Genomic DNA, 18,659 nt, shown 5'->3' with positions numbered 1-18,659 from the left:
TTCCTATTTATAGAATTCTAAGATTAATTGGTAGGGTCTTGATATAATCCACAAGGCGTATACTTATACACAAAAAGTGATTATTATTATATATGTCAATTTTTCGGCGAAAATCGGGTAAAATAGCAGAATAACCCCAACATTTTTTTCTGAAATTTCTTGTATACAATTAAAAAAATAAATATGATGACATTATTTTTCCGAACCAAAAACAAATATTTTTTCTCAATATATTGTTTTGTTGTCGCTGTGATTTAGAAACCGCTACACGGACTTGTGTGATTTTGATATCATTTGATTCACCATGGTGTTTAGATTATGTAGATATTTTTAAATTAATTTTTAGGTGTGTGTATGTCATTAATATAATGAAAATATTGACGTAATCTGCTATATTTTTTTATTTTTCTCATATTTCGCGAATATTTGCAACTTTATCGTGATTATTATAATATATTCATATTCTCATTTTACGGAGGAAGATATATATCAACGTTTTTGGTCAATATAATAAACGGCGTAATTTTAAGATTTTTTTCTTATGCTCAAAATTAAAACCTCGATAACTTTTGCGCGCATCAACCAAAAATTTGATCGCGAACGGTTTCGGATTTAGGACATTTTTCTCTATATGTGTACCAAAAATCATAGATGTGCCACAAAAACAAAAAAGCTGATTTTTTGAAAATGGAATATTAAAAAATTGGCAATATTGCCCATATAGGGACTTTTGTACCTAATTTACATGAAATAGGACGAAAATATATATGGAAGCTATATCTAAATCTGAACCGATTTTCAAGAAATGTTACACACATCACTCTAGACTCAATTCTCTACGCTATGCTAAATTTCGTGCAATTCGGAAGATATATAGGGACTTTTGTACACCATTTACATGAAATCGGACGAAAATATATATGGAAGCTATATCTAAATCTGAACCGATTTTCCCAATTTCAATAGGGTTCGTCCTTGGGCCAAATAGACTACCTGTGCCAAATTTCATCCAATTCGGATAATAAATGCGACCTGTACTTTGTTTACAATTTAACATGGACGGACAGACAGACGGACGGACGGACATGCATAAATCGACTTAGAAGGTGATTCTATGCATGTTCTCAAAAGGAACCATGTGTCTATCTCGTTTCCTTTTGCCTGTTACAAACATATGCACAAAGACATAATACCCTGCACCACAGTGTGGTGAAGGGTATAAAAATGGGCCGAAATGGATTCAACATTGAAGAAATTGAAAAATTGTATAATGCCGTTGCGATAAAATTAATATCTGCATTCATGATTTAATAATTATTTTTCAGATTGTCTGGACAAAGACCATTTTAAACTTTTGTACAATTAATGCTTGATCTCAATTGTCTTTGACTGTTGTGTCGCTTGTAAACGCAGGGTAACAATTCCACAATAACTCAAACAGAAAAATAAAGAGAAAACTCAGAAAATAAAGGGATAACTTATTTGTTTCATGTATTAAAGTCACTTTGAGAATTAGTAGCAAATACTCAATTTTGTATGAAATCGACATTATTTCGATTGCAATTAAAAAAGCGAATTTTATTTTCCATCGGATGCGCTTTAATCTGTTCGAGTAAAGCATTCAAATAATTAGTAAGCTATAAAAATCAAGAATATCCGTCATTGCTGGTTACTTTATGGAAGAACTGGGCTTTTCTGGCTTGTTTTCACGAAAACGTGCCAGGGTGGAGCAACACTGGGCTAGTTGAACAAGGGAGTGTAAGGTGGGGTAAGGGGGGGGGGCGACTGAGTGAATTCTCCAAGAAAGAAATAACCACTTATATGTATATTAACTTCACATATTGATGGCTGTGATAAGAACGGTGGTGATGTATTTCACTTTTCAAATAATTCAGATAAACAGTGTTATTACTGACGTAGACTAATGCCTATTAATTTCTTAGGACTGATATTTACAGCCATATAAAACTCAGTGAAAACTTATATATTTATTATTTATTAAGTTAAGATTACCACAAAGCGAACTACTTTCTAGGACAAACACTCATTATTCGCATGGAGTTATAGAAGTGCCCTTGTGACCAATCAGCTTTGTTGTCGTTTACTATCTAGGAAGTGTTGCAACAGCTAAACTTCTCAGGCCATCCTTTATTCACTGTCGACTTCCTCGAAGAAATGCAGGTCTTCAAATATGCTCAGTGACCTCTCTATGACCTCATCCCTGTAACGCCATAGATTCGTATCGACTACCGGGTCGTTCAGAGTCGCCTTAACCGGTGGTTCACGATAATGTTGAAGCTGGGCTACTTCAGCAGCGAACGAATAGCTTCGGCACACGTCATTCGAATTGTGCATCGGAAAATGGTTGTGAACTGCTATCACCCAGTCTGTGTTGTGAAGACATTTGGTTGCCCAATCGGGTCGGATGTGCTCACGCACTCGGTATACATGCTGCATCATGTAGAAATACTCTGGGATGTCACGATTGTAGGCTGGTTTATTCGCATACTTGGGGAAGTATATGCAACGGAAACAGAAACTAGCAAATCGCTTACAATTAGTGGTGTGAATAGTCTGCCCAAACGCCATCAGGTCGCTCCAATTTGAGAAATTGCCAACTGGCATGGGCAATTCATCGGTGTCGATCACGGCCACATGCTGATACCGATACATGTTGCGATACAGACAGTCGTTGTATGGCACCAATTCATGCAGGATTTTGGCGTAGGAATTCTTTGACATTGCCATATGTCGATACTCTGGCGTATTGCTCAACTCCAGTGACCAACTGAATGGCAAATACTCCAAGAACCCCGTCCGCTCATAATAGTTCAGCACCTTGGTTGTATTCGGATGCACCTGCAGTTTGTACATGGTGACCTTTTCGGCGCCTAGAGAACGCAACGTTTCCAAAAACTCTACAAAGCGGTACGACATGTCCTCGTGGGGATAATTCAAACCTTTGATACAGACAGCAAAACCCTTTTTCTTCTCGTTTTCTTTTAATGGCTGATAGAACACCCTGACGTTGTTGGTTGCTTTGTCACAGGGCGAGGCCACCAGCGAAACAGACTTTGGTATCCACGTGTTGTACTCCTGGGGAATGCTGCAGCTCAAAAAGTGAGCGTAATTCTGGCCAGATCCATGGCCCCACAAGTACAACCAAATGCTGTGAATAGTGTCCACCTTTGTGATCACCGGCTGTGGCTGTTCGTCGTACCACAGCTGACAGTAGCTGGTTGGATAGTCGCTGACATTTGGAGATATGTAGTTCATCATGGTCAAAATCCGAACCACTTGTTTGCCACGTGTGATACTCGGCCGTCGGTCTAAGTAGGCTCCGAAAATAAAATTTGTGACATTTCCATTGTCATACTCTTGCCAGTAATCATTCCGAATTCGGATCTGACGAAAAGTGGGGTACCACGCACATGAACTATTTAGATTACGCTTGCTGTAATTTACGTTGTCGACATATTCGATCGGCAGGAACGGCATTTCCCGCCGAATATTTTCATGTATTTGCGATGCGTTTGGACCTGAAAGTGTTTACACGGAAAATTGTATCAAAGCAAAGAGTGAGACAGAGAAAAGTCTTACCACTTCTTGTATCAATGGCCAAACGCTTTCTAACTTTAGCTAGCACCAATTTGGTCTTCCCGCCTATGGTGCCCTCGTTGAATTTCTTCAGCAATGTTTCGCGATTCAGCATCGTAAACACCACCATATTCATCACCAACAGGCTTAGGAAAATCCGACCAACAATCTTGTTTCTATTCCACATTGTCTATATAGTCCAACGATTGCTCAGAGAACGTCTGACCGGCGACTCCTTCCAAGATATACTGAGTCATCTTTGCACTAACATTGAATGTCCCGTGTGCCGCGGTACTGTCAAATAGTTTGTGTCAAATACCAGTGCATGTTCCGTAATCAGATGTATACGCATTGATGTTCAAATTTGATAGCCTGGAAATACATGTTTTGATAGTGGGTTGATAACGAATTTACGTCTGTAGGTACAGCATCGACGAAAGACGTTTGCGTCTAACCGCCCCTTACCGTCTGCTCTGTGATCCACCGAAAAATGTTCATTCAATTGGTACACTGGCCTTGACTACACCAATTCTCAATAAATATCAGTATTTCAGTATTTTTTCTCCATATGAAAGATAAATCCATCAAAATTCAAAAAGTCAAATTGGGGTTCTCTACGATTGCCCCGTCTGGTTACAAATAAACAGGTCAAAGCTATAACTAATAAATATAAGTCTGTGTTTGTATGTGAATAAACAATTGTTTTATTTTTCTCTTAAGTTAAACTAATAAATATTATATTAAAGCTAGTACATCTCTGATTCGCGTAACATCATCTCCGACGACAACTAGCGCGACCTATTTCACCAGACCTGCTTTGCGCAATGCCGACGTCGTCTGTTCAACCAAAGCGGTTCGATAGCGCTCAATACCATGATCGGCTATCACTTCTCGGAAATTCGGGCTAGGCTGCTCATCGTGGTAGTGTTGCAAATGGGCAAGTTCTTCCGGCACATTGAATGGATTGCAAGCGTTCAACCACTCCAGGCTGTAGTGATTGTGCAGGGTCACTGCTTTGGATGTCCGATGCAAGCATTTGGTAGCATAACCTACGCGGGAATAGTTACTCGTTCGGTACGTATGATTCAAGAAGAACATATAGGGTGGACTCGTGGGGCTACCTGGCGGTGTGCTGTAGTCCTCTGTGCTGTTGGCGATTACGAATCGCCGGGGATTGTATGGAAAGTAGGTGTTACGGAAGCATAGCGCAGCAAACCCCTGCGTACAGTTCTTCGACTCTCTGTACGGCATGGATGCTTGGACGATGTCATGCCACGACCGCCGTTCTCCGCGCGGCATTATAATTTCGTCGACATCGACTAGGGCGATGTACTCGTACTCATACAAATGGCGGTAGAAGCAGTCATTGTAGGGCACCAACTCGTTCAAGCGCTTGTTAAATTGTGTAGATTTTAGAATCCAGTGTTGCAGGTGGGGCAACCCCACAACGCCGCCAACCAATGTGATTGGCCGAACTTCGACAAATCCCTCCTTCTCATAGTAATTTAGAAGCGTTTTGACGTTAGGGTGCACATCAATCTCGTACATGAACACTTTTGCTGCTCCCAGCAGGCGCTGCATCTCGAGCCACTCAGCCAGCCGGGAAGACAGATCAATAAAGGGAAAATCCAAACCTTTTACGCACACGGCAAAAGTTGATTTCCCGTCGACTGCAGAGGGTTTGTTGTAGACCACATTCAGAATATTTAGAGCGGTGTCACACTGATTACCAACGATGGAAACCGCCTGGGGAATACGAGCACCTCCGGTCACATTTGCAGATGGCTTGGCCAAGGGACAAGTAATTAAAACGGGGAAGAACATGCGGGAGCCACCCCAGCGCCAAATAATTTTATATTCATGTATTGGAGGTAATTCCGGAACATTGTCATTTTCATACCAAACTTGGCAGAAGGATGATGGAAAGGGTGGCTTCAGCTGATTGACGAGGCCAAGGATTCGTACAACCGGCCCTTGGGGCAAATCTTCGCGTTCGTCGTAATACGCACCATACAAATGAAATGTAACGTTTTCCCGACTGTACGTCTGCCAGTAGTTATTGTAGAAGCGCAACGACTGCAACCTTGGAAAATTGGCACAGTTAAGAGCTTTGCGCATTGTCCGGTTCTCATGGCGACGCGCGTAACTGAATGGGACATACGGAAGTTCCTTTTGGAATTGTGCGAACAACTCATCGATCGAGGGTTCTGAAAATCACAGAATAGACGATTCGAACTAATTCAGATATTAAAAAGTGAAATCGTTGATTTGTAAAAAGGCCGCTGGCGTCAAAGCTCATTACAGCCTTCTTACAAATGACACAGATCTTGAATGGATAGTTTCTTGGGACATTGGACTCCCGCATTCCTACTATTTACATACTCCATCATGGTACCCCATTTCGAGAAATGAACATCCACTTGATAGCAATTACATTTTATTTACGATATTGACATAGTTTTAGTACAGACCCAGTTAACAGCAGATGTATGCTCTGCGGCATACTTCAAATAACATGCCGAATTCGCATACCTCTATTGTTACTGTTTTCCAGGAAGACATCATCATCGTCTGACAGTTCAATTCCTCCAGCTCGTGCAGATAATTTTGGATTCCGCGATGTGACCATTTCTGCGGCCCCTTGACTCTCGAGGCCACGCAATATCCTGCTGTAGTAGTAGCTGTGACCGCTGTTGAACACATTCATCAGCAATATGATGAGCAGCCACGCAAAGAGGGCAAGTGTAAGAATTTTACAAATTTTCGATTTGGGCGCCATTGCCTCTGTTTTGTATCGGTATTTTGTCTCACGGGCGTTGATTAGGTATTAGGTTCCGCACATTGAGATGCAAAATTAATCCATTCAACTAGCGTTCTAAATAACAACTAAATCAGGTAGAACAAATTTCAAAATACGCCAAGGTTCGTGCGCTCGGCATCTTATCAATTCCAACACTATTCGATAATTCTTGTTGTGTTCCACGAATTCTTTGCCCTTGTTGTTGATGTTGTGCCAATTGACACCCGGTCTAGATAAGTTTTTTGGGGCTTCTTTTCGACGATTAGAACTAATGAATTGGGTGTTGCCACCTTAGTAGCAATTGCATACAAACATTATTCCCGAGGGTATATGGTTGCTAATCCTAATCAACGAATCCGAACTTTATAACTATGCGCAATATTACCCGAAGCCAAGCAATGTTCGGCACCGAAGTGCTGAAATCACAAGTACCATCATATGTAGATAATGTCATTGGTGTGTTAATGGCACTTTTGTATTGGTTAATGCATCTCCATTTTGCACCGCAGTTGTGCACATGAAATGAAGATACACTTTTTTACATACGACGATAATTTCTATCGGGAGTACTAGAAAACAAGAAGTTACTCCCGAATCGATTTCCAGAAACTATCCAAACGATTAAGTTATTGTTCGCGTTTTTAATGGGCACAATGCCGTGTTTGATTAATACATATATTTGCTTAATATATCTACAGCTCATTATGTCCTACCGGGTATTATTGTACCTTACCACGAAGTATAAAATAGTCTTTCACATCTATCGATAACGAGCTAATAGTTTGAATCAATTAAAAGTATCATGGCATTGGGAAAGTTTGCTGGCGATTAAAAAAACATAAATGCTCAAAGGTTAAATGTAAAATATTACCGAGTCGCTGTCAAGCAATGAAAGTAATCAAGTAGCTGTACATGGTTGGGACATGTCTATTTCGACACCTCCGATTGCAGCGGTTCAACAATTCTATATATGTGTTTGTTTGGTATCTAGGCGAATAACTTGTATTCGAGATAGTGTTTATCTTGTCAAATATTTTGGGGATCGGGAATATTTTCCCGTGCTTATTGTTCTCAACTCTGGAGGATGGTATGACAATTCAGGTGAACTGTGTGCAATTCTAAGGAAAAATGTGGAAATAATATACAACTATTGTTGAACCGATAACAAAAATGGGACATTTGCTTCACAACACACAACAGCGAAAATCCATAATCTGTCCAATAATTCCAGACAGGACCAATAAAGAGAGACTGTCGGAGGGTCAGATATATTAGTGTGGTACCTATGAAATTTGTACCAAAAATTGTGATCGGGCTGATTGTCATTTCCATTCAAGAAAACATTAAACGATCGAGGGAAACCCGATAGTGCTTCCATAAGTTATGTTTTCTTTCGCTTTATTCTTTACATATTTAGCTAGTAATTTTAGTGATGACACTGACGGGTTACTGACAAGTTCCACTGGATGTGACAACGGATAATAAAAATCATTAATAAACTATTTTGCTACAAAAATTGGGAGTTCTTACCACCCCCTCATCTTTTATCCAAACGGAATATTGGAACCGCAGAGGATGGCTGTACTTTGAGCCCCCACCACCAATTCCAATCATTTGCCGATAAGTCTTTTGTTATAAAATTGTTTATTCGCGTTGTCAGCTTTCCGATAAACGGCTCTCTGATAAGGCGAGTTATCAAACAGCGATCAGCAGTAATGTTGGTTCTGCGTTCACGCCGTGGACAGTTTGGCGTTGCTAGTAACGAGCAACGGTTTCGCTGGAAATAACTGTAAACGTCGGAACAAGTGTTTCAAGGTGTGTGCGTGTGGGCTCTACCAAAAAGACGAGAACTAAAATATGTTGAGATTCCATTTGGTTTTGGTGGCGGCCGTGGCCCTCACGAGCGTACTCCTGATGAGCCAAGCACAAGTGGCGGCCAATGATCAAATCGAACAGTTGAAAAAACAATTCATGCCGGCCCAGTTCCGAAATGCCAGTTTATCAGAAGGTAAGCTTCTATGTACGTTTTCTGGTTAATTAATTTTTAAACACTTTGTTTTTCGTCTTCGTTCGCAGAGGATCTGAAGAAAATCTTCAAGGAGAAGTGTAAAAAGGCTACGGGTGTCGACAACTCCACTCTATATCAGGAAGTAGAAAAGGGCAGTGTCCTGTTGGTTGCTTGCCTCTCAGGCCTGGCCAATCTAACAGCTTTGCAGCAAGAAATCGAGGAGGCCCGACCATTAGGAGAACTCGATACCGTATTCCATAAGCATTGTCAGAAGGCACCGGCAGCCGAAAAATGTTTCCGTGAATTCAATACTGTCATTCAACCATGTCTGAGTCCGGAGGAGAAATCCCAGAATGCCGTAATGATGCGCATCGTGTCCGGCCTGCTGAACTTTATGTGTGCCCGCGGTGGCGACCAAATAGCTCTATTCGTTGCCGAAGACGGCCCCGAATGCCTGGAGGCGAACAAGGAGGCCATCGCCCACTGTGCCAATAAATCGTTCGCTGAATTCACCCCCAAGAACAAAGTAACAGATCTGTTCAACTTGCCCGACTTCACTTTGGAACCAGAGCACTGTGTGGACCTGGCAAAATTCGAGGCGTGCACGATACACCATTTGGAGCAGTGTCAGGAGATTACACCCGCCAACGTGGCTGAATCAGTGTTTAAGTTTGTGAAAAACGAGACGAGCTGCAAGGCTTTCCTAGAAGGCAAAACCAAGCCACGATCCATTCTCAAGGAACCCAAAAGTTCTGCCTCTGCAATGCCGACTATTACTGGGACCGCTTTTGTGGGACTCCTCTTATCAACGGTGTACGCCAAGTACTTCGTATGATTCCAGTAATTTAGTTCTTAATTGTGTGATTCCCTCCGACGCCCTTTCGAGGCGGTTCAATTGTTATTGTCGCTGTTCTATATTCACATTTAAGTAAAACAAAAGTATTTATTATACCCCAAAATCGACAACATCCCATTCTTTTCATAGCTCGACAGAAACTTCAAAGCATTGGCGAATGAGTCAGGCCATAAACATAAACAATGACCATTGACACATATCTTATCGGACGCGGGCAACACTAATTGGTAACTGGAAACAATATTTGTTTTATGGAACTATGGAACTGATAAGGCCACACTCATCAAAGTGGTGGGTTAATGCATATACGATACACATGTAGAAATAGGTATCCTAAATGAAATTTTTCTTCCAATGTCTAAATTGTTCATCGATATAAAAAATATAAGGTTACCGACATAGGTGTGTTCTGATTATTGTGATGGTATGACGGTAAATTTTATTCAAATAGTATCGAACGGTTTAGGGTTTTCCGCACAACATTGGAAAACATTTGTTGCAGATTGCCACTATCCCTTTCTTTGGAGATCATAGCATTTCACATTTCTCCTATCTAAACTTACTCACACACCCACATTAACAAACAGACACGACAGCGAACCGAAAAACCCTCCCTTTGTTCGCTCATGAACAAAACAATAAAAGTCTCATTAAATATTCATATGATGATGATGATGGTGATGATGACGAGGAGGAGGAGGAGGATGACGACGACAAAGAAATGCTCGAAACGTCTCAGAGCTGCTCAAGGAATACTCCAAAGAAAGCGGTTGCCAGACGTTCATAATAACTCGTTTTGTCTTCATTACCAAGTTATTATGAATGCCCAGAGAAGAGGACATGATTTATGGCAGCAACCTTTTTGATGACTTGTGCAATCTGAGGAAGCCCCCACAATAGACATTTCTATGGCCGTAACATTCAAAGTCCGTCCATGGGGAACAGTTTATTAGAATTTAATAATGGAATTGGCATAAGAGTTCGTTGGCCTTTTGTAAATAAAATAAAATGGGTTACAGGTACATTTACATGTATGTATATACAGGAAAATCGATATATAAAGGTGGTCAATATATATATATATATACCTATGTCTCTTTAATATGTTTGGATTTGAAATCCGACAAAACACTTTTGTTGGTTTAGATCACTAATGCACAAACTAGTACGATAGCGGTGATGGCTAAACAAGTTTTCTCTCTTTTCGTCAGATGATCTCTCAGTTACGCTCTCACACACTTACTCTTAATTTAGTTCTGTTCAACACTGGTTTAGATACATATTTACATCTCAAATTTCCAATGTCTCTAAGATGTTACTGAAAAAAAAGACCAAAAATACTGATTCACGATTGTTCATAGTCCCTATGTAATGGAACCGCCCAATTTGTAATATTTCAAAATGGTTGAACATCTTCAATACAATACTACTTAACGTTAAACCCCAAATTTAGATTGGAGACGTCCATAAAGTTCGAAGCAAGCCAGCCACTTTTGACATTCAATGTAGATGACTGCAAATAGGTCCAGTCTATCTACATTTTTGGAATACTGACCATATAGATTTATAAATCGCTGGCTTTACTTGAAAAGGCAAAAAGTCCAATTTTCCTAGAAATTGAGATTTTGTTGCAGACATGCTCATCAATAAGTTATTCAAATATCAATTAAAAATCGTCCGACCTTCAGAGATTTGACCACATCAATGAATGCCTTAATGCTTGGTTTTTTTTGGCCAAATCATTCGCATGAACTACGATTCCGGATAATCCAACTCAGCATTCCTTAAAGAATATCAACTTCATGCCCGTTCATCTGCCGTCCCATCCAACAACGAAAGACATGATTGCATAAACAAACACTTAAATAAAATCATAAAAAACACATTTCTGCAAACTAATCTAAAGTTAATTTACGGCGTACAGCAAAAAAGCCAGCAACCCAGACAAAAACTCGTCATTGTTGTAATTAAAACCCCATTCCGTTGCCAGACGTCGGATGTTTCCTTCAGTTCGGGCGAAAAATACATTAAAATAGTTTCCCTTTTTCTGAACTGTGCGACAATATTCCCTGATAAGATTATCCTCCTTCCTTGGGGGTAGCTCCCTGCCTAGCTTTGTCTGAGTTGGTGTTTTGTCTGTTGTCATGGTGACGACGACACAAGCACACAACGACGACAGGCAGCCAAATGCCGGGTATAGAAGCTGCTCATTAAAAAAGTTGTTGCTCAACTGAAATTGCATTACGCTCGTAATGAACAAACACAAAGCATATTTATTCAAGACAACAGCCTACAGCACCAATGGGGGTTGAATTGGCGGCAGAGGAAAGCCCTGAAGGCTACCTGTAGTGTCAGTTTCCACTTATGATAAACTTCTATGGTCGATTGACGAGTGAAGGACAAAAGAAACATTTCAAATTTCTCTCGATTTCCCATTTTACTTTATTCGATTAGTATTCGTGCCGAATGCAAAAATAAAAGTTGTGCATTTTATTCGCTTCACTGGCCGCACTAGAAAACTTCATCTACACAGGCGGCTGTCTTCGCCAGTGGTCTGTGGCAGCTCTTAATTTAACGCTTAGTCTAGTGTCTAATTGCATTTTTACATTTTAATGCCAATCTCGCCTTCAACTCCGCAGTCACACAAATATTTGACCATGGCGTTGCTTGGTCATACGCTTGGCAATCAAGAACTTTTAAGATGTCCGGCAAAAACTAACTCTGGCTCGAGTTGAAACTTATTGGCTGGTCGATCTGTCGTTACAAATCCCAGAGAAGAAACTGAAGCAAAAACTTCAGTCACGCTACAAAGTTGTTGTTGTTGTTATTTTCTTTTGACTGGGACAATCGCCATCGTTGCGTGGACTGAAAAGTTTACCATGAAGGAAGACAAAATAAAAGAAGGAAGACCAAATAATGAAGGAAGACCAAATAATTTTCAGAAACTATTGCAGTCCACCCTTTACATATATATTTTTGTGAATTTGTCAAATATCTGCTGCCCTTTTTCAATTTCAGAGCCAATTCGTCTTGTAATCCTTGGTGGTTTGATTGCCTACTCGTCATTGAATATTATGAATAGATTCGCCTTGCTATTATCGGCAATTTCGTTCATGGGGTTATTGTGGTTTGAGTTGGACAAACAACCTCTCTATCCTCATCACCAAGTACACACTCCGAAAAAATACACCCGGAAAATGGCAACAGAATAATTTTAGGACTTAACATTTGCTAATTGCCAAACAGCAACGACAGCAAAGTACTTGGACATTTGCTGATTGGTCAAACTTTTCAAACTAAAGATTGGCCTGTAAATTAATTTATAACAGACCAAAGGACAACACAAATTGTAATTCAAAAAAGCCCTTGAGTAAAAACTTTGTCTTCCAGCTCTTGGCACCTTTGAAGGCATTCAATGAATGTATGAACGTCAACTGGTTGTCCCTTTGCATTGTAGCTTGCCCGACACACATCTCCTATTCAACGTTAAGTGTGTTATTGCTTAAAACACCAGATGCGAGAATGCAACAACAAAGAGCTGTCTAAAATTAACCACATAAAGGCTTTTCTTACTACTGTCGAGGTGACAACGACAAGTGTCGTTGTCGCCAACACCAACCAACTCCAAAAGGATTTCCACTGTTCTGCCGGATGCATCTCGGAGAAAGCGGGCACTGCTAAGTGGTTTGTTGTAACGAACACCTGTGACTCCATGTGAAATATAGTCTAGTGCCAGAAGGGGTAAAAGGGGTCCAGTCACATATGTACGAAAAGCAGACAGACAATAATGCTTCAATTAAGCTGATGGTAGCAGCTTAGTACTGCGACACTTAAAACTTTAATACAGGCATGGGCAGATCGTAAAAAAATCGGTTCTCACGCATTTGTCTTTGTGTGTGTGCCAATGGTTTTTCAGTTGGTTCAGTTGAATGTGTGTGAGAGAATAGTGATATTTACTCCCGCGAGAGAGCACGCGTGCGATGGTTCGCCCGACACTGCTTTAATATGTCGACAATTGACAGTTGGCAGCTACAAATACATACGTAAGATCATTGTTCGAAAATGGAAAACAAATAAAATGCTGATTTTTTATTTAAAATTCCTTTCAATTCGAAAACATCAGCGCCTAAGTACATTATTACCCATCAGTCTCATCTTCATGTTTGGGTCCCAGTCAATGAGTTAGCAATTTGCCTCTTACAGGGTAGTGTGTGCAATGAACCATCGGTTGGAATTAAATTTCGGCTGATGTGAACACTTGAGTAACTGAGAATTTTTCCGCAAAAAGTGTGAATGAGTCAGTAATACACGAGAGGCCCCTGAAAATAAAATGTCAATAAATAATGTTTGACGAACACTTTACAGTGTACACTACCAACCGGGGAAACATCATTAATTATTATTGGCAAAACTCTGGGGTGTCTTACATCCGAAATGTTTGATGGTCCGACAGGTGAGGTCACAAATCTATAATAATATTTATGGTGATTTTGTGTTGCCTATCAAAAATTCATTTCGATTGTGTGCCAATGGACTCCTCTTGGAGCCTCACCAATGCCTCCCGAGTTTGCCATTAGCATTGCCCATCAAAACATTCACAAATCACTCAATTTATTATGAATTTTCCTTCTTCAGGTTGTTGTATGTGGTAGTTATGATTTCAGACGCTTAAATCACTATTATCTTCTTCACACCCCTCATCACACCCATCATTATCATCTTCGTCATCACTTTGCGTTTTAGTCAAGTTATTCCGTGTCATCGTCTCATCTTCTTCGTTGGCCCATCAATTCGTTTTCTGTGAAGACGGTAATAAATTGTTTCCCAGTTGTTGTGCTTCATTTTGGCTCGTTTTGATGTGCGGAATGCTGAAGTTGCCTTTGTGTGGGAGGCAACTACTGTGTATGCCCTGTTCAGCAGCTTCTTCTTCTCTACCTCTCTCTGGTATTCCTTGGTCTGCCATGAGAAATGCAGACCATAAATCATCTTTTTATGTGTTTCCTTCGAGGATGACTGGGAAGGTCTTTAATTCCCTATTTTCATAAAACCAACGGTTTTTTGCATTGACCGAGATTTCACTCTTTTGAATGCCCATTGTCGTGATATTTGCGTCAGTTGTAGGAGATCTGAGTTGGGGGGCGTACACTTAAAACTCAGACTTTGATTTGAAATGTAGTTAGAAAAACATTTCAACTTCATGATCAGATTATTTTGGTATCTAATGAAATGAAATCCTTCCGATCGGTTTAAAGCACGCCGAAATGTGTATGTTTGTGTGTGTGATTGCTGATACTCTCTGAATTAGTGGAAATGAAAAATCTCTCTGTGTTTCTAGTGCACAACTCAGCACAATGCAAGTTTAAATATTTCATGATTTCCAAATACACTGAAAACTAAGCGATTTATTTTCGGATGCACAGCTACAAACACATGCGTAGGGATTCACTGTGTTTCGCTTAGCTGTGTGGCTTAGCGATGCTTTGTGCCATCGCTGCTGCTTTCTTTCAACCAAAGAAAAATGAAATGCATTATCCTTCGCTGCCAGAACAAAAAAAAACAACAGCTCTGAGCACAGTTGCAGCATAGTTTACTTACGATACACGTGCACTTCATACGTCGTTCTTTTGTTGCAAACGAGCTTAGCTCGCCGGATAGAGGGAATGACAGAAAAGGCGATTTTCCCAAATAAGAAAATGAAACTCGCCGAACAATACCTTGAGACACTGATAACGAACAGGCAGGACTCTCAGATTGCCACGCTTTAGTTCTGCCTTTGCATAGAGTACAACAACATGGCAGCGTGATGACACACTTCGGCAGGGTTCCCTGTGTTCTTCGACGTAGATTTCATTCCATTTCTTCTGCACAGCCAAAAAAGAAAACGAAACAAAAATACTAAACGACCTCATGATGAATTGCTGAAATTATTTGCACTTATTTGCCTCCGACCAGGCCAGGTGAAGAAAGCTGAAAAAACTGCAATCCGAAAATCCTTGAGGAGAACGACATGGATGAAAGAAACTTCAAGTCGGAGGAAAAAACAGTACTGACGAAAAAGTTTGCACAATAAATTGTGGAAAACGTCACACACGCACTCAGGAAGATAAACACGCACACCCTTGCCAAAAATCCCTTCAACCCAATGACGATAAGCAGAACAATGAATGGTGCAACCGTAGTTTGAAATTTGAAAATGCGAAAAACTAATGCCAGTCGTATTTTTAAGTAATCTTAGAGGAATGTGCCGAATATTGGTCATTGAATTTTCAACATTAAATTTGAAACATCGTCATCGTCGTCATGATTTTGGGGGCATTCACAACTTAATCCGGCTTCTATATCCTTCCCGGACGGAAACGGTGTAATTTTGACTATTTCTTAGCTAACGGAACGAAAGCTAATGAAGTTATAGTTGGTCGGTTATTCGCAAGAGCTATTGCCGGCGAAGGACACTCAGTTTGCACTGGGGTATCCAGAGTGTACTCGTATGTGTTGTTTTACACATACACGCACACACAAATCCATTCGAAATTGTATTAACTGTGTGTTTGTGGACTGGCACACAAAGGGGGGTAAAATGTGCATCCACATGTTTAGCAAAACTTTTTCCAGAGGCATAAAGTTGCCGTTCTTGCTGTTGTTGTTTTTGTTGTTGTTTTCGTTGCTGTTGCCATTGTTGTTACTTATGATGACGATGCTACTGTGTTGTGCTGTGTTGTCGTCATAAAATTGTTCGTTAATATATATTGTAGTGTATTTTATTACTTTTGCTATTTGGCCTTTTGTCCTGCAGCTATAAACTAATTGCCATGTTTGTTTTTGCTTTTTGCCTTTGGCAGTTGTGTTTCCCCCATTTGTTGTTGTTCTACACTTAATATTTAAGTTTTTTTCATACTTCAGTTGATTGCTGTTGCTGGTTCTCCGCTGGCGTAATCGGGACGAGGTATAAGAATCTCCGATTTAGTTTGTGTGTGGCACTTGTAAAGTGGTTTTTGTTGTTGCCACTCGCAATTGTTGTTGTTGGTTGGTTGCTATCTTTGGACTTTCATTGTAATTGTACAAAACGAACAAGTAAAAACAATAGAGTACTCCGAAAAAACAGCAACAGCAACAACACAACGGCAGCTGAACAGAAAAACAAACTTTTCCATTATGACAAGCAAAAGTTTTTCTCGCATCAACACACGAGGATCGACCTATGGCGCCAATCGAGTGGGCACAACAAAATGTTGGTATGGGAGCCGGGACTAAGATTTCCGGGAATATTGGGCATGTTGCTATTCTTATTGTATTTATGATTGAAAAAATTTTGAAAAAATAAACGGTCGTGCAAGTTAAGGATCCACGCAATCTCCATATAGCTGAATACACTTCCAAAGTTATTTCAGTTTGTGTGTCCTTCACAAAGGACACCAGACGCAATCAATCAGACAATTTATTATGTTGTTAGGAAACCCCTTCGACAGCGATTCTCGTACTTGTGGATAGCCTGCATGCATTTAAATTTGAGCTGTACAAACTTTTTGCATATTTGTCTTCATGCTGGAAAATGGAAAAGCAAATGTCCACATTTATTGAAATTCTCTGAACGGAATGTCATGACTGTTACTTCTTTCCAACAGAAAGTAAAAAAAATACTCGACAGGCTGAAAGTTTAATTTGTTTGTTCCATTTCGGAAAATGGATGTCATACAAAGCGTTTACGAAAAGCGTTAAGAGAAATCAATTAATTGGAACCAAACAGTTCGGCTTCATAAAAAGTTGAATACCCAGAACATAGAAATCACATTTACCACAACTGTCAAAGGCAACGGTGGTCCGTCAGAGACAGCAACGTAGCTGACATATTTCCCGACGTACACTACATATGTCAGTAACGTCGGAATCCTATCCAGAACCATTAGGTTTCAGACGAAGGATGTATTTCCATTAGTGAATATGGAAATTACATTTCGTTACCAAATATTGGTACGGAACGTAAAAAGGAAACAAGGAAGAATTAATTTATCGAATGTATGATTTAATAATGGACGAAATAAAGAAGAGCAAACTATCACCACTTTAAGAATTAGAGAAGATAAAATTAAAATAAAACATTTTCTTTCAATTACTAATTACGAAAAAATAACATAGTTAGCTTTGACAAAAATCATCAACAAATTATACTAAAATGTACAGAAAGAGTATCACAAGGTTTATTTATAAGGTTAACCGGTGAGGCCAGCTGAAGTCTTCATAGACTGGCCAAATTTATTGTTTGAAGAACAAATAGATAAAAATATATTTTTGAAGCAAAATATACGTGCACAATTCTATCATTATGTTTTTATTTAACAGGCCATGGTATATCCGAAGTTGTGCAAAATAAAATATTTATTAAAGTGATATCAGTGCTGTACCTACTTTTTGTGGAGTACTTTCTTTATTGTTCGCGTTAAAAATATAACATAAATAATATGTTTAAAACAATATATTCACTTTATTTTATATAAATGTAAATGTGTAGATGTGTACTTTATATAAATGTAGATGTGTGTTCACTATAAAATTGAAAAAATATATATATGAAAGTCTATTAAATTTACAATCATATCGCATCCATCCCTTTCCTATAGTTGAGCTTTTGCCAGTTGTATATGTAGCACATATGAAAATACTGGAAATCGGCTACTATTCTATGTATAAAGATTTACTGCTTCAGACCTTCGCAGCAGGCAGATCGAGTAAATTGAATACGGAAGGACATTTAATAAATAATAATTTCTAATTTAATGTGTGTTCAATTATCCTGCTGGGCCATTTTTTAAAACATAATTTCTGATATGGAAATTGGCACGTGTTTTGTTTTGGTTATTGCAGTTAACTAGAGCCATGGGCATACACACACATATATACAAAACGTGTTTATTTTGAGAAAAAAATGTAATCAGTCGGTAGATATACCCTACCTTGCAATAATTAAATTCAGCCATACTTTATCGGCAAATTTTTATTTTGAATTTTTAGTATCCGATTTAGTCCTAAATCTGTTGACGAATAAACCACAAATCTTCATTGAAACGAGAAATGTTGTTTTAGTATTCGTTGATACAAAAAGTGTTAAGTTCATTCATTCATTCATTCATTCGAAGCTCAAAACATTTTCAATGGTAGACATTTCATTTGCTCTCCATGTGTGTCTTGCCAAGATAGTCTCGAATTGAATCAGATGAAAAGAGACCACCATGGAGATGGGTGTATGTGTGCGCAAAGCTAGCACTCACACATTCACGCAAATTCAAAATTAAAGCACAATTTGATGGCAAACATTTTAACTTAATTGCTTTTCCACATTCTTGACACCGAACCATAAACATATCTCTCCGCGTCTCTGTGCAAGGCAGGACAAGAATTTCGTA

General features: G+C 39.4%; 3 protein-coding genes across 3 annotated transcripts; 1 reads left to right on the top strand and 2 right to left on the bottom strand.

Annotated features, from left to right (window-relative positions):
* Positions 1 to 2,148: 2,148 nt before the first annotated feature.
* On the bottom strand, positions 2,149 to 3,727 carry LOC133320912 (uncharacterized). The gene is made up of 2 exons (XM_061530022.1): positions 3,601 to 3,727; positions 2,149 to 3,539 (listed from the first exon to the last, which is right to left on the bottom strand). Exons 1-2 carry the CDS (start codon positions 3,725 to 3,727, stop codon positions 2,149 to 2,151), a joined length of 1,518 nt encoding a protein of 505 aa, XP_061386006.1.
* Positions 3,728 to 4,395: 668 nt separating this feature from the next.
* Positions 4,396 to 6,376, bottom strand: LOC133320911 (uncharacterized). Its single transcript, XM_061530021.1, has 2 exons — positions 6,130 to 6,376; positions 4,396 to 5,804 (listed from the first exon to the last, which is right to left on the bottom strand). Exons 1-2 carry the CDS (start codon positions 6,374 to 6,376, stop codon positions 4,396 to 4,398), a joined length of 1,656 nt encoding a protein of 551 aa, XP_061386005.1.
* A 1,878-nt stretch (positions 6,377 to 8,254) lies between these two features.
* LOC133320910 (27 kDa hemolymph protein) lies at positions 8,255 to 12,979 on the top strand. Its single transcript, XM_061530020.1, has 3 exons — positions 8,255 to 8,405; positions 8,474 to 9,234; positions 12,776 to 12,979. The coding sequence occupies exons 1-3, from the start codon at positions 8,255 to 8,257 to the stop codon at positions 12,977 to 12,979; spliced, it is 1,116 nt and encodes a 371-aa protein (XP_061386004.1).
* The last annotated feature ends 5,680 nt before the right edge of the window (positions 12,980 to 18,659 follow it).

The sequence above is a fragment of the Musca vetustissima genome, unplaced genomic scaffold (genome assembly GCF_032173495.1).
Source record: "Musca vetustissima isolate MV318-11 ecotype Yass unplaced genomic scaffold, APGP_CSIRO_Mvet_v1 utg704, whole genome shotgun sequence".
Lineage (NCBI taxonomy): Eukaryota > Metazoa > Arthropoda > Insecta > Diptera > Muscidae > Musca > Musca vetustissima.
The sequence above is the reverse complement of the archived record's forward strand: the minus strand, read 5'-3'. Positions and strand labels throughout refer to the sequence as shown.